The sequence below is a fragment of the Chanodichthys erythropterus genome, chromosome 15, assembly GCF_024489055.1.
Source record: "Chanodichthys erythropterus isolate Z2021 chromosome 15, ASM2448905v1, whole genome shotgun sequence".
Taxonomy (NCBI): domain Eukaryota; kingdom Metazoa; phylum Chordata; class Actinopteri; order Cypriniformes; family Xenocyprididae; genus Chanodichthys; species Chanodichthys erythropterus.
Window position 1 is genome coordinate 31,301,602 of NC_090235.1, and position 14,160 is coordinate 31,315,761.

At 33.9% G+C, this 14,160-nt stretch overlaps 1 protein-coding gene and 1 long non-coding RNA gene across 7 annotated transcripts in view; both read left to right on the forward strand.

Moving 5' to 3' along the window:
- The window catches only part of si:dkeyp-92c9.4 (mucin-1), a 43,047-nt gene extending 34,999 nt beyond the window's left edge, over window positions 1-8,048 (forward strand). For all 5 annotated transcript variants that reach the window (XM_067361736.1, XM_067361734.1, XM_067361738.1 and 2 more), the window contains 8 exons: window positions 717-856; window positions 1,730-1,911; window positions 2,051-2,124; window positions 2,319-2,467; window positions 3,903-4,063; window positions 5,297-5,452; window positions 5,772-5,850; window positions 7,308-8,048. In XM_067361736.1, coding sequence (XP_067217837.1) covers window positions 793-856; window positions 1,730-1,911; window positions 2,051-2,124; window positions 2,319-2,467; window positions 3,903-4,063; window positions 5,297-5,452; window positions 5,772-5,825 — 840 coding nt within the window. In that variant the 5' untranslated portion in view covers window positions 717-792 and the 3' untranslated portion in view covers window positions 5,826-5,850; window positions 7,308-8,048. The remainder of the gene's footprint in view (window positions 1-716; window positions 857-1,729; window positions 1,912-2,050; window positions 2,125-2,318; window positions 2,468-3,902; window positions 4,064-5,296; window positions 5,453-5,771; window positions 5,851-7,307) is intronic.
- Window positions 8,049-10,583: 2,535 nt separating this feature from the next.
- LOC137002217 (uncharacterized) lies at window positions 10,584-13,655 on the forward strand. 2 transcript variants are annotated; one of them, XR_010891793.1, is made up of 4 exons: window positions 10,584-10,696; window positions 10,825-10,901; window positions 11,574-11,643; window positions 13,331-13,655. It is a non-coding gene; the product is annotated as an uncharacterized lncRNA (long non-coding RNA). The 2 variants fall into 2 exon arrangements; XR_010891792.1 differs by having other exon boundaries at window positions 10,584-10,901; window positions 13,331-13,653.
- The last annotated feature ends 505 nt before the right edge of the window (window positions 13,656-14,160 follow it).

Below are 14,160 nucleotides of genomic sequence, written 5' to 3' on the forward strand. Positions count from 1 at the left end.
ATTAGTTAACTACATTAGTTAACATGAACTAATAATGAACTGCACATTAATTTTTGTTAATGTTTTACTAATACAACACTTACTAATACATTAATTCATTCGTTCATGTTAGTTAATACATGAACTAATGTTTAACTAATGAACCTTACAGTGAAGTGTTATCATAATATATGTCAATTTAGCCCCCCCCCCACGTTTAAATTATTTCATTATAATTTTTATATTATATTAATTATAATTATAATTTTTGTCTTTTTTATTATTCTCACATATATCAGTATAAATCTAATTCTTAATCATGCCTCTCCACAAGATTTTTAACCAGTTTTTTCTTGTTTGCAATATGTTTCCATGACAACACATCCTGTGCAGTGAGGTAGCATGTGTATCCCTCTCCATAGGGTGCAGCAGACCATTGTCAGACGCATTAACCCCTGGTTAAACACAGTCAAGTTATACAGTTTTGACGCAAGCATTATTTCACTGTAGTGTAGTGCGTGCAGGTCAAACAAAATGGCTTTGTCGGAGGTCCATGGATCTCACTGAAGAACAATGAAAAAGAGGATATGAGCAAAACAAAAGAATCGAGATGATTCATCATCTGTTACTAACTTTAGGTCCAATAAAGCCACGCCTCCATCCACGATTGATTGATTGGCAGTCTTTCTCTGGATAAAAGCTTTGCAAATAAAAGATTATACTTCATTTGCCATCAGTACCACTCTACACAAGACATTCTAGAGGAATACTTCAACATCCAGTGAATTTTAATCCAGTTCCAGTTTCTTCAGGATGAGGCACATTGAGTTGCATTACACTGGAGCAGTATTGTGCTTCCTGCTGTTTTCCGCAACAGGTACGCTTAAACTTTAACATTTGATGAAATATCTTCAAAATATCACTTTAGAAATTCATGTGAAAAACTGTTATGCATGGAGATCCCTCTGCATGGAGATCAACACTTTTTTTATTCGTAAATAAACTAACACACAGCAAAATCTCCCGAGTTAAATCAACTCTGCTCAGAGTACATATGGTCCCTCTCTAAATAGTGTTAAAATAACACTAAAGCAGAGTTAAAGTTAATGAGATGATTAAGCAATTAATTAAATAATGGTTGTGGATTAGTGATGAACACCTGCTGTTAACAAGCAGAATCACTGAAGAAAAGAGAAACACAAGAACTACAATTGACTTCAGTCACAGTCTTATTAATTGCTTAATTATCTCATTAACTTTAACTCTGCTTCAGTGTTACTTGAACACTATTTAGAGAGGCACCATATGTACTCTGAGCAGAGTTGATTTAACTCTGGGGATTTTACTGTGCATAATGTCATTGGAGTTAACATTAGCAAATCATTTTTAATTTAAATGTCTTGACATTGACAAAAGCTGAATAATGACTATTTTGAGAAAAAAATACACAGCCACAAAACATAAAAGGCACAAACGCTGTCACTGCTATCAAAAGGTGCACCTTTGTACCTAAAGAGTGCATATTAGTTCTTCAAAAGTACATATTGACTATATATTAGTACCTAAATGGTACATATTAGAACCTTTTTAAAGGGTACCATCCCAGTGATAGCTTTTGAACCATTTTCTTTTTCTGAGAGTGGCATAAATAGACCTCTTCAGTAGAAAAATGACATAAATAAATTCTATATGTAGTTTTATATATATATGGCAATAAACATGGCAATGAATAAGCTTATTTCTTTTGTAGGTGCTCAGCCCTTGAGCATTTTAAAAATTGTTGAGGGTCTCCAGGCAGCCCCACAGACCTACCCTACACCCCTTTACTCATTTTCCCTCTGCATGGAGATCACCAACCGCGTCTTCAATGACTCCCTCCTTAACAAAAACTCGCCGCAGTACAAGCGGATGTATTCCGAGGTTTCTGGAGTTGTAAGTGTTTTCTGTGATTTATCAATGAATAGATGTCAGTACTGATTTTACACTATAGCAACAACATTTTAAGTAGCTACATGTAAATTGCTGTTGACCCTAGAGAGATCTGTAAACATGATCTTGTTGACCTTCACAGTTGGACACGGCCTTTAATTGCTCTGACTGTGACACGAGAGAAACTTACAGAGGTGTGTCAAATATGCAGTTCAGGTAAACCTCATTTGATTCTTTTTCTAAAGATGTTTGTCAGTTGGTCCTAAATTAACTGAGAATCATAAATTCAGTTCACACTTTAAAGAGAATATTATTTCCTTGCTTAAGTGTACTTCTTTTTCACAAGAGTGATATTACTGCATTATATATTACAGTCAATTTGCAAAATGTTGTTTCTTGTTTGATTACAGGGGCGAGCCTATGATGGCGAATTGTACCATTCAGTTTCAGACCGCTTTTATCAACCATGTTGTGATCAAATATTTGTTCCTGAGAGCCATAGATAATAATAATAAAACTCAAATAAATGGTCTTGCACTCAACAGACAGTACACTGCTGGTAAGTATTCATCAGGGTCAGACAAAGTTAAGAATTTATGAATTGGCTTTTGATTTATCACTATCAATGTGAATTTGAATTAAACTGGCCACACCCACACTTAACAGAGTCACAGGCTGTGTCTGAAATCGCATACTCTCTTGAGTTGGTACTTATTTTGATTAAATAATTACCGTAAAAAAGTATGTTCTATGTAGTTATGAACGTTTGATTGAAATCTGGATGTACTACATTCACCATGTTGTCATTATCATGTGACCTACCAGTGTCAGTATGCGATTTCGAATGCAGTTTCATGGTGGTAACTACACTTCGAAGAACTACATTTTGTGTGAAACTAGAGGCTGAAAGGCTGTGAAACTAAGTTAATTCTATATATATATATATATATATATATATATATATATATATATATATATATATATATATATATATATATATATATATATATATATATATACACAGTACAGAACCACTAAGATTTTTAATGTTTTTAAAAGAAGTTTCGTCTGCTCACCAAGGCTACATTTATTTAATTAAAAATACAGTAAAAACAGTAATATTGTGAAATATTATTACAATTTAAAATAACTGTTTTCTATTTGAATATATTTGACAAAGTAATTTATTCCTGTGATGCAAAGCTGAATTTTCAGCATCATTACTCCAGTCTTCAGTGTCACATGATCCTTCAGAAATCATTCTAATATGCTGATTTGCTGCTCAATAAACATTTAATGTGTACAATTGTACAAAATATTTGTGTAAAATATTTTTTTTTCAGGATTATTTGATAAATAGAAAGTTCAAAAGAACAGTGTTTATCTGAAATCTAATCTTCTGTAACATTATAAATGTCTTTACTGCCACTTTTGATTGATTTAATGCATCCTTGCTGAATAAAAGTATTCATTTCTTTAATTTCTTTTCAAAAAAATAAAAATAATAATTCTTACTGACCCCAAACTTTTGAACGGTAGTGTATAATGCTACAGAAGCTTTGTATTTCAGATAAATGCTGTTCTTTTGAACTTTCTATTCATCAAGGAATCCTGAAAAAAAAAGTACACAACTGTTTCCAACATTGAAAATAATCATAAATGTTTATTGAGCAGCAAATCAGCATATTAGAATGATTTCTGAAGGATCATGTGACACTGAAGACTGGAGTAATGATGCTGAAAATTCAGCTTTGCATCACAGGAATAAATTACTTTGTCAAATATATTTAAATAGTACACAGTTATTTTAAATTGTAATAATATTCATAATATTACTGTATTACTGTATCACTTTTTTACTGTATTTTTAATTAAATAAATGTAGCATTGGTGAGCAGACGAAACTTCTTTTAAAAACATTAAAAATCTTAGTGGTTCCAAACTTTTGGACTGTACTGTATATATATATATATATACACTTTTTTTTTATGCAGAAACAGTCACACCTGCCTGGCTCTTTGAAAAAGCCACAACTCCTGTGGATACAGCAGCTCCCCTTGTAGGAAGTGGTGGGTTTTGGCTTCCTGGTTGGGCCATTGCATTGCTGGTGTTAGCATGCATCATCATACTGCTTCTCCTCATCCTCCTACTACTGGTAAAATGTAACATTTACACTTCGCTTTAGAAACTCGCCAGTTTCACAAAGTACTCTTTGTGAAAATAAAGTGAGCTTAATTGTATTCAGTATGCACCTGTAGTGTATTTCAAATTGTAAAAGTATATTGTTAAGAAAGTGTATTTGCAGATAATATAATATTACTAAAATAAAAGGCTGTTGAAAAAGAGAACACATTTTTATAATAGACTTAACACACTTAAAAAAAGTGCACTTTATAATGTGAAATTAAAATTTAAAGTTTTACTGTAATGCACATCTTAATTGTTTTACACTTATTTGTATGTATTGACAAGCATACTAAAGCATAAAGTACTTGATTATAATCTTAACTATTCAATATCACATTTAACGTTAATATATTTTAACTGTACTAAATTGTAAGTTCATTAATGTGTACTCATTTCTAATACGTACATTATATTATAAATTATGTATATTTAAATACAAGTTTCAATAGAAATGACATTTAAGTGTATTTTAAATGCTTGTCAGTACATTTGTCAGTACACTTTAACCATATTTCAAAGATAATAGAAGCAATTATGAAATTGCTTATAAAGATAAAGTACTTAAGTGGGTTAAAAAGCACTCTTAGGTTCAACAAAATGCATTTAAAATCATTTTAAACTAGAATACATTTTCATTTAACTGTAAATAACAAGCAATTAAAGTGTCCAGAAACATTATATGTGACACTGGACCACAAAACCAGTCATACGTCACACGTGTATATTTGTAGCAAAAGCCAACAATAAAACATAAATTTTTCTTGTGTGCCGAAAATCATTAGGATATTAAGTAATGATAATGTTCCATGAAGATCTTTTGTAAATTTCCTACGTAAATATATTTTAAAAAAAAATCCTTTTGTGAGTGGATATGTATTGCTAAGGACTACATTTGGACAACTTTAAAGGCGATTTTATCAATATTTTGATTTTTTTGCACCCTCAGATTCCAGATCTTGGCCAAATATTGTCCTGTCCTAACAAACCATACATCAATGGAAAGCTTATTCAGCTATATTTATTATGATATATAAATCTCAGTTTCAAAAAATTGACCCTTATGAAAATATACCTTTTAGGGTCACATATTACCTTAGACTTATTTCCGTACTTCAAATTCTTTATCATAAATTAAGAGTAATAAGAGGAAAAAAGTTCCTCATGTAAATGCTATAGTATAATACCTCATTTCCATCTCCAGATGTGCTGTTGGTGCTGTAGAAGAAGAGACAAAAAGGAAGAAACAACCACCATAATAGAACATGCACCTTATCAGAGGACATCTTTCAAAGAACATCTTGCCAATCCCACATATATGCCACACACACCTGAGAAAAGCCCAAACTACCCAGTCCTGGTAAGAACATCTCTACAACATCTAATTTCTTATGGCTGAAATATGTAAAAAACAAAAAAAACAAAAAAAAAATATTGAGAAATTTTGTCACACACACCACTATCTTAAAAACGTTTAGTTTACATCAGCATGAGACAATGTGATTCAGAGTTTCAAACATAAATAAACTTTTAATCTATGAATTGCGCAATTTGAAAACTTGGAACTGTATTGACTTATTCAATGAATGAAACAATGAATATTCAGAATGACATTATGATTGTATTATTATAGCTGACAGACATAATCTCTTATAAATGCTATATTGTTTCTTCAACAGGGAGGGCCGGAAGTACAGCATGCAGGGATGTACGCGATGAACCCTCAGAGATGATAACCACAACACCACTATAAGAGAGGTAAAAATAAATTTAATAAAAAATTACTGCAGACAACATTTTAGACATCTATAAGTTCTAAATATACAAGTTAATGTAAGTTATATTACAGCTTTAGGCATATAATCCCTGCATATCAACAAAATGACAAACAATACTTTAATAACAACAACATCATTATTATTATTATTATTATTATTATTAAAAATTAAAATTCACATTTTCTCAAGCCGGTCTCAGAAACCAAGGGTGAGGTTTGGAGTGACTAACAGGTTTGCCTATTATGGAGGCTTGTATGAAAATGCGTATTTGCTGGGAGAGCAGATCTATTCAATATGAACAAAGAGACACTAGCAACACAATGCAGATTAAGTACATAAACTGGGTTAGTTAACATGAGGTGAAGCGCTCCATTCAATGAACTGTTTACCATTGGTAACACAAATAATGGCTTTAATGCTAGTAAATATATTCCATAAAGCTAGCATTGAATTAGGATTAAACTCAATGTATGCAGTTCTTTTACATGTGATTAATATGTAATATGCAGTGTCAAATAATGAATGGGAGTGATTTACAGCTAAAATCTCCATGCTACAGATTTCTGAGTGAAGTGGAAAGTAATTATTTGAGGTTATTTAAATTGTTTGAGATTATTTAGCTTTAATTAACAAATAGTCATACTGAATTTTAAAGGGATAGTTCACCCAAAAATGAAAATTCTGTCATCATTTACTCACCCTCAAGTTGTTCCAACTTGTATGAGTTTCTTTCTTCTGCTGAACATAAAGGAAGATGTTTTGAAGAAAGTTTGTAACCAGGCTGCTTTGGGGCACCATTGACTTCCATAGTAGGGAAAAAAAAAATACTATGTAAGTCAATGGAGCCCCAGAACTGTTCAGGTCCCCATTTCTTTCAAAATATCTTCCTTTATGTTCAGCAGATGAAAGAAATGTATGCGGGTTTGGAACAACTTGAGGGTGAGTAAATGATTACAGAATTTTCATTTTTGGGTGAACTATCCCTTTTAAAATGTGTCTATATGAATAAAAACCATCCATTGCTTGTTCTCAGTAGGATCACAGTGAACAATAAACGAAAAAAATAATTAAACTGATGAGTCATATTCATCAGTGCATTTACAATACACTAAAATAATAAGTCAGGGAGTGGATTAAGCTATTACAACTCACCCTTCACACTTTATTTACACTGCTAGTTTACAATACTAAACCTACTACTACAACTGTAGTGCTTCTCTGACATGATTTATCATATTGTTAACATTAAACACTGAAAATAATAAAACTTAATCAGTATGTTGAAACTGGTTCAAAACATCAACTGACGTAGCATTGGTATTTAGTGAAACACTGACAACCTTCTGAGAAATCTTTCAGGAAAAGTGACATCACATGTCGAGATCTGTTGCATTGGCGTAATAAATACTAAAACAAATAATGTGTTTTTTGTTTCAGAGCCATGAAGTTACTGATGCTATGAAGGTTCAGAAGTGGGTTCTCTCATAGAACATGCTGGTTTCTTCAAAAAGACTCTAGAAATGTGGACTTGTCATCATTACCATATGTAATATAAGTATTATAACCAATTTTAACAGAGGATGTTACTTTATTTATTCTGGACTATTTATGTCACACAGATATGGGGATTTGGGTCTGTGAACTTTTGCATCTCTAACTCAGTATAACATACCAGGGTTAGTTGTCACACTTTTTAGGAGGTGCCGGGGATGATGATATTTGGAAATCTAAATGACTGAAAGACTCTGCTATAGGATATTCATTGGCATGCTGATGAAATTTACTCAAACAGTAAAGGTAAAAGTTAATAATAAAAATAATATATAAAACAGCAATGATGTAAAAACTTGCCCAAAATAATAAGCATTGGTTTGGCCAACAGGAATTGCAATTATGAAATTGTATCAAATAAATCATATGTAAAACACATGCAACAATCATTTCCCATGTGTGACAACCTGCCCCGGTCTCTTTGATATTTTAGACAACAGAAGAAGACTAGTGGTTTGCTTTAATGTATCTCCAGATTACGATGTTATCAATTCATAAATCTTTTCATTTGAAATCTGTATTCATGTTATTTGTATGGTGTACATAATCATTTACACTTTCTGAGGGAAGAACTGTTGTAATATTTAATGCAGTTTAAAATGTCAACAAAACAATATTATACAATACAATATACACCAGTTACATAATAAATCAATTCTGCATACAGTTTCTGTTCTTTTGTATTGATTACATAGCTGTGAATTTCTAAATGTACTTCAATTAAACATTAAACATAATCTTCTGGTTGATTATGCAACACTTATAAACATAGTTATTGGGTTCAGTAGTCTGCGAACAATTATCAATTTTCAATTTAAACCTAAAAATATCAAAGCTTTAGGGGGAAAGGGCCTTTTTTTATTGAAAATAAATTAAACAGAGAAATGTAAAAATTTAAGATTTATAATCTAGGTCAATAATCAAAGGAAATTTGCAACACATCAGGTGTTCTTGTTTCCAAAGCAGCACAAGATGCTCTTTGGATAATTCTTAAATCATTCTGGAGAACATGATCATCTGGTTTCACACAAACTTGTTGATAACATGCAGCTCAAGTGCTGCTGTCATTAAAGCATAAAAGAACATAACCAAGCAACTCATCTTTTAACTCAAATTGTTATAATAATAATAATTTTAATGTAAAACTGCAACAGAACAATTTTCTGTAGTGGTTTTAGACTAAAACGTAATACGCTATATCTACTCCATACAATTTTGACAACAGATTAAAAGCAATATTATTAATTAAATTCAACAAATAGGTTTGAGTTAGAAGTAATCAAATTAATTCCTTAAACCGTTTAAAATTAAAAATTTAAGTAAAATTTAAACAAAAATATGTGAATAACAGAGGTCAAAGATGAATTAAGAACTATTTTTTTTTAGTTGCCAAAATAGAAGACACCTGATGATAACAAGCACAATCACTCAAGGAAAGAGAAACACAAGAATTAACAGAGATTTAGATGTTGATGCTGATTTTATTGAAAATATCTGGTCACCATTATGTTGATCAGTGTTTTATTTAGTTGGACAGTTTCACTCTTTGCTTTTTATGTCAGTTTGTGGTTTTTGTAATGGTGTTTGCTAATTTTACAAATTTCGACTTTTAAAGGGCACCTATTATGCCCCTTTTTACAAGATGTAATATGGGTATTGGGTGTCCCCAGAATGTATTTGTGAAGTTTCAGCACAGAATACCCCACAGTTAATTTATTATAACCATTTGAAAATGTCATTTTTGGGGCCTGTTTTAAAAAGAGCTGTTTTGGTGTGTACCACCTTAAATATAAATGAGCTGCATATCCCCGCCCTGCCTTTGGATGAGGGCGTAAACAGTCGGTAGAAGCAGAATGGCTGAGAGTGAGAGACCCGCTGTTCCCTTTCAGTCGGTCACGTTCGACGTACGTCAGTATTGACCGACGAATTGGGATATCGCTAGAGAGCCCCTATCAGCTTAGAGAGAACTAAAACAAGCCAATGGACATTGGCGTGCGATATTTGCATAATGCGCAACTCCCCTAACAGGTGGATATAAAAAGGGGGGCAGATGCAATCGCACTCTGTCTTTCGCTTCGGAGCCTACCTGGTGTCCTGTGGCTGTTAGAACTTCAAGCCTCTGAAGAAGTTTCGGCGCTTGTGTTGGTGTGACGACGCCTGCAGCGAGGTCGCGAGTTGGAGTGAGCCGGGTGGAAACATCTACTGTTTTCCCAGCGTTCCGCTGTAATTCCACTGGTTGGTCTGCGATTTGGTCTGGTTCCTCCTGTGTTTTTCTAAACACGTTGTGACGCTCCCTGTGTGTCTCGACACAAAAGAGCTGAAGTTTCCCCTTCTAAAAGAGCTTCACAGACAGACACTGCGTCTTTTTCAAGATGTCATTCTGTCTGTGCGTTTCTGGAGGCGGTCGTTTCCTATCCTCTCTGACGGCCACGATCATTTTCTCTCATGTCTGCTTAGCGTGCTGAGACTGTGTTTGTGGGTGGTCATATTTTCTTATGAAAATATGTCCACGTCGGCGCGTTGTTTGCTCGCCTTTCTCGTAAGGGCCACGGCAACCCTGCGCGCTGTCTGGCGCTCTAGATGCACGGTCGAGACTCGGCTGCCTTTAATGAGGTGGAGTCCCCTCACTTATTCCCCGATCTAGTTATTTTTCTGAATCAGAAAAGTGCTACTTTGATTAATAAGCCTGGGTGACCAGAGGATCACAGTGGGGCAATACTCGCCGAGCCATTCTCCGTGGGCCCCCCACTCCTCTAGTTCATCGCAAACATGTTGTGACTATGTTCGTGGGTGGATCATGTTTAGAAACAACATGGCCACGTCGGTGCCCAGGGTGCCATCCAGTTGGGCGGCCACGTTCACTGTCCAACATGGCTGGTAGCTTCTGCATGTGTTGCTGGTCCTCCTTAAAATAAATATGGAGGACCTAACATCTTAGTCAGGGCTCCAGCAGAGGATCAGATGTCGACTGCTACATTGGAGAGAGTATTGTTGGGCTCTGAACATGAAGATGAGGCTGAGCGTCCCACGGTTGTGCACTGTTAAAAATTGCTGTTAATTTACGGCAAAATTTTAACAGTATAATCCTGTTATATTAAAAAGCAGCGCATTACTGTTTTTTTACGGTTGGTGAAATGACATACACAAATTTTAACAGCATTTTACCGTATTTATTCCACAAAGGAAAGAAAACAGTACTTAACAGTATTTTTGGAACTGAAAACTGCAGCGAACACATCTGGATTTTTATCCGTCTTTACACTGTGATTTAACCGGTGAGTGCACCTTTGCCTTGCTCCTTTTACACAAGATAGGCTACACGTTTGCAATTGCAAATAACTGTGCAAATAACTGTAATAATTGTGGATGCTGAGCTTGTAACTGTTTTATACGTCCATTTCAGTGCCAAACCTGCCAACCGTGCAAACTGCGTCACAGAGTGGAGCTGAATTTCGGATTCATATATTTCCCGAGTACGAGGTGAGTTCACTATGTATACCTATACAAGTTTTTCAAATATGATATACTATAAACTCTTCTGCAAAGTAAGCCTTTAACATCATAGCAACAAAGTAATATCGATGTAAGTTATTTCTAACGCGCTGAAATTGTCGTCATCTCGTTTGCTAATTTTAGCTTAAGATCTTTTCATTTATTGGATAATATAGCCTACATTTAGTTTATATTAGACAAAACTTTGATTTCGATAACGTTGTGCTTGCAAATTTGGGTAAGCTTGTTCTAATTTGTACATAACTGTATTATGAGGGGAGTTCTTCTTTTGTTCCTGTTTTGCTTCTTTAGCGTTGGGTGTATTTTGGATTACTTCGACCAAGGTTAGCTTGATAGAATAAGTTGCGCGTTACTACTCAGTAAGTTATTATGTTGATGGTTTGTATTGTAATGTTACTTTGCCCAGTACAGTAGGCTAAATGACATTTTATTTCAGTGGAGACTTTGTTGTTGTTGAGATTTTCGTGCCCAAAGACTGTCCAATTTGACTCGCTGTTGTTGTTTATGTTCTATCATGGTATTATTGTCCTAACAACTGAAATAGACATGCTCTTTCCTAATTTAAAAATTAAATGCATACATTACAGGCATTATTGTTAGTGTATTGAGTCTGTCCTCATCATTGTAACTGTGTCTTAGGCCTCTTCCACTGCAGCTGATGTAGAAAGGACACTTGAACAACCTGCAACTCCTCGACTGATACTCCTTGGTATGTATAGAACCAGTCTATTTTATTACATAAGCCTCTAAGGGTGTTTTTTTTTCTTCTTTTTTTTTCTTTTGTATTTCAGCAAACATGGTAAATGCTTTTGTACAACACTGAAAGGGACAGTTCACACAAAATAAATATGCTGCCATCTTTTACCCACACTCATGTCATTCCAAGCCCTCAAGACTTTTATTAATATTTGTTATGTTATGACTTTACTTGAGGCACATGACTAATTGTTAAAGGGTTAGTTCACCCAAAAATGAAAATTCTTTCAGTTATTACTTACCCTCATGCCATTTGACACCTGTAAGACCTTCGTTCATCTTCGGAACACAAATTAAGATATTTTAGTTGAAATCCGATGGCTCCATGAGGCCTTCATAGGGAGCAATGACATTTCCTCTCTCGAGATCCATTAATGTACTAAAAACACATCTAAATCAGTTCATGTGAGTACAGTGGTTCAATTTTAATATTATAAAGTGACGAGAATATTTTTGGTGCGCCAAAAAAACAAAATAACGACTTATTCAGTGATGGCTGATTTCAAAATCATAAATGAATCAAAGTGTCGAATCTGCAGTTCAGAGAACCAAAGTCACGTGATTTCAGCAGTTTGGCGGTTTGACACACGATCCAAACCATGATTCCGCACACTGATTCATTTATGCTCCGATGCTTCCTGAAGCAGTGTTTTGAAATCGGCCATCACTATATAAGTCGTTATTTTGTTTTTTTGGCGCACAAAAAATATTCTTGTCACTTTATAATATTAATATTGAACCACTGTACTCACATGAACTGATTTAAATATGTTTTTAGTACATTAATGGATCTTGACACACAGATTCACAAAGATCTGATGCTTCATGAAGCAGTGTTTTGAAATTGACCATCACTAAATAAGTCGTTATTTTGTTTTTTTGCCGCACCAAAAATTTCTCATCGCTTTATAATATTAATATTGAACCACTGTACTCACATGAACTGATTTAAATATGTTTTTAGTACATTAATGGATCTTGAGAGAGGAAATGTCATTGCTCCCTATGAAGGCCTCACGGAGCCATCGGATTTCAACTAAAATATCTTAATTTATGCTCCGAAGATCAACAAAGGTCTTACGGGTGTGAAACGACATGAGGGTGAGTAATTAATGACAGAATTTTCATTTTTGGGTGAACTTACCGTTTAAGTAATATGTCATTGTGGTTATGGGTTTTGAATTAATTTTGAATTAGTTAATAGTCATGTGCCTCAACAAGTAAAGTCTTAACAAGATACCTTTGTAAATCATTAGCTAAAGATTATTTAAAGCAGACAACTGGAAGTTGAAATGCATGGCTTTGACCGATTGTGGTAATTAACACGTTCATTTACATTATTAGTTAATATAATATGCTATTAGGGAATTAATATATTATGACACATTTAACTAATAACAATATAATGATTACTTAATCTATTAAACATATAGAAACTTTATTAGTTGCTGATGCAGTAATCATTAATTAATGGTTTAGTTCTTCATAAGTCATACATTAACTTGATTATTTGTGCATTAGTTAAGCATGAATTAATGCATATTACCCGTATTGTAAAGTGTTACCTTAATTTCTATTCACATTCTCGTTATGTAAACTTTTACCCACACTAATTCTGAATGTATGCATTTGTTTTTCAGACACTTCATTGGAATAAATCCTGAAAAAGGCACCAAGGGTGGACAAGACTTATCACACTCGGGTTGCCAGTCTACTTAAGAAGCTAATGGACTTAAAGCGTTAGTTCACCCAAAAATGAAAATTTTGTCATTTATTACTTACACTCATGTCGTTTCACACCCGTAAGACCTTCATTAATCTTCAGAACACAAATTAGGGTATTTTAGTTCAAATCCAATGGCTCCTTGAGGCCTACGTAGGGAGTAATAACACTTTCTCTGTCTAGATCCATAATGTACTAAAAACACATCGAAATCAGTTCAATATTAATATTATAAACCGACAAGAATATTTTGGTGCGGCAAAAAAACAAAATAATGACTTATTTAGTGATGACCGATTTCAAAACACTGCTTCATGAAGCATCGGAGCATTATGAATCAGTCTATCGAATCATGAATCAGATCGCAGTTCAAACCCGACAAATGGCTGAAATCACATGACTTTGGCACTCCGAACTGCAGATTCGACACACAGATTCACAATGATCTGATGCTTCCTGAAGCATTGTTTTGAAATTGACCATCACTAAATAAGTCGTTATTTTGTTTTTTTGCCGCACCAAAAATTTCTCATCGCTTTATAATATTAATATTGAACCACTGTACTCACATGAACTGATTTAAATATGTTTTTAGTACATTAATGGATCTTGAGAGAGGAAATGTCATTGCTCCCTATGAAGGCCTCACGGAGCCATCGGATTTCAATGATAACCGTAGACCTCTTTAAGTCATTGGATTTCAACTAAAATATCTTAATTTGTGTTCTGAAGATGAATGAAGGTCTT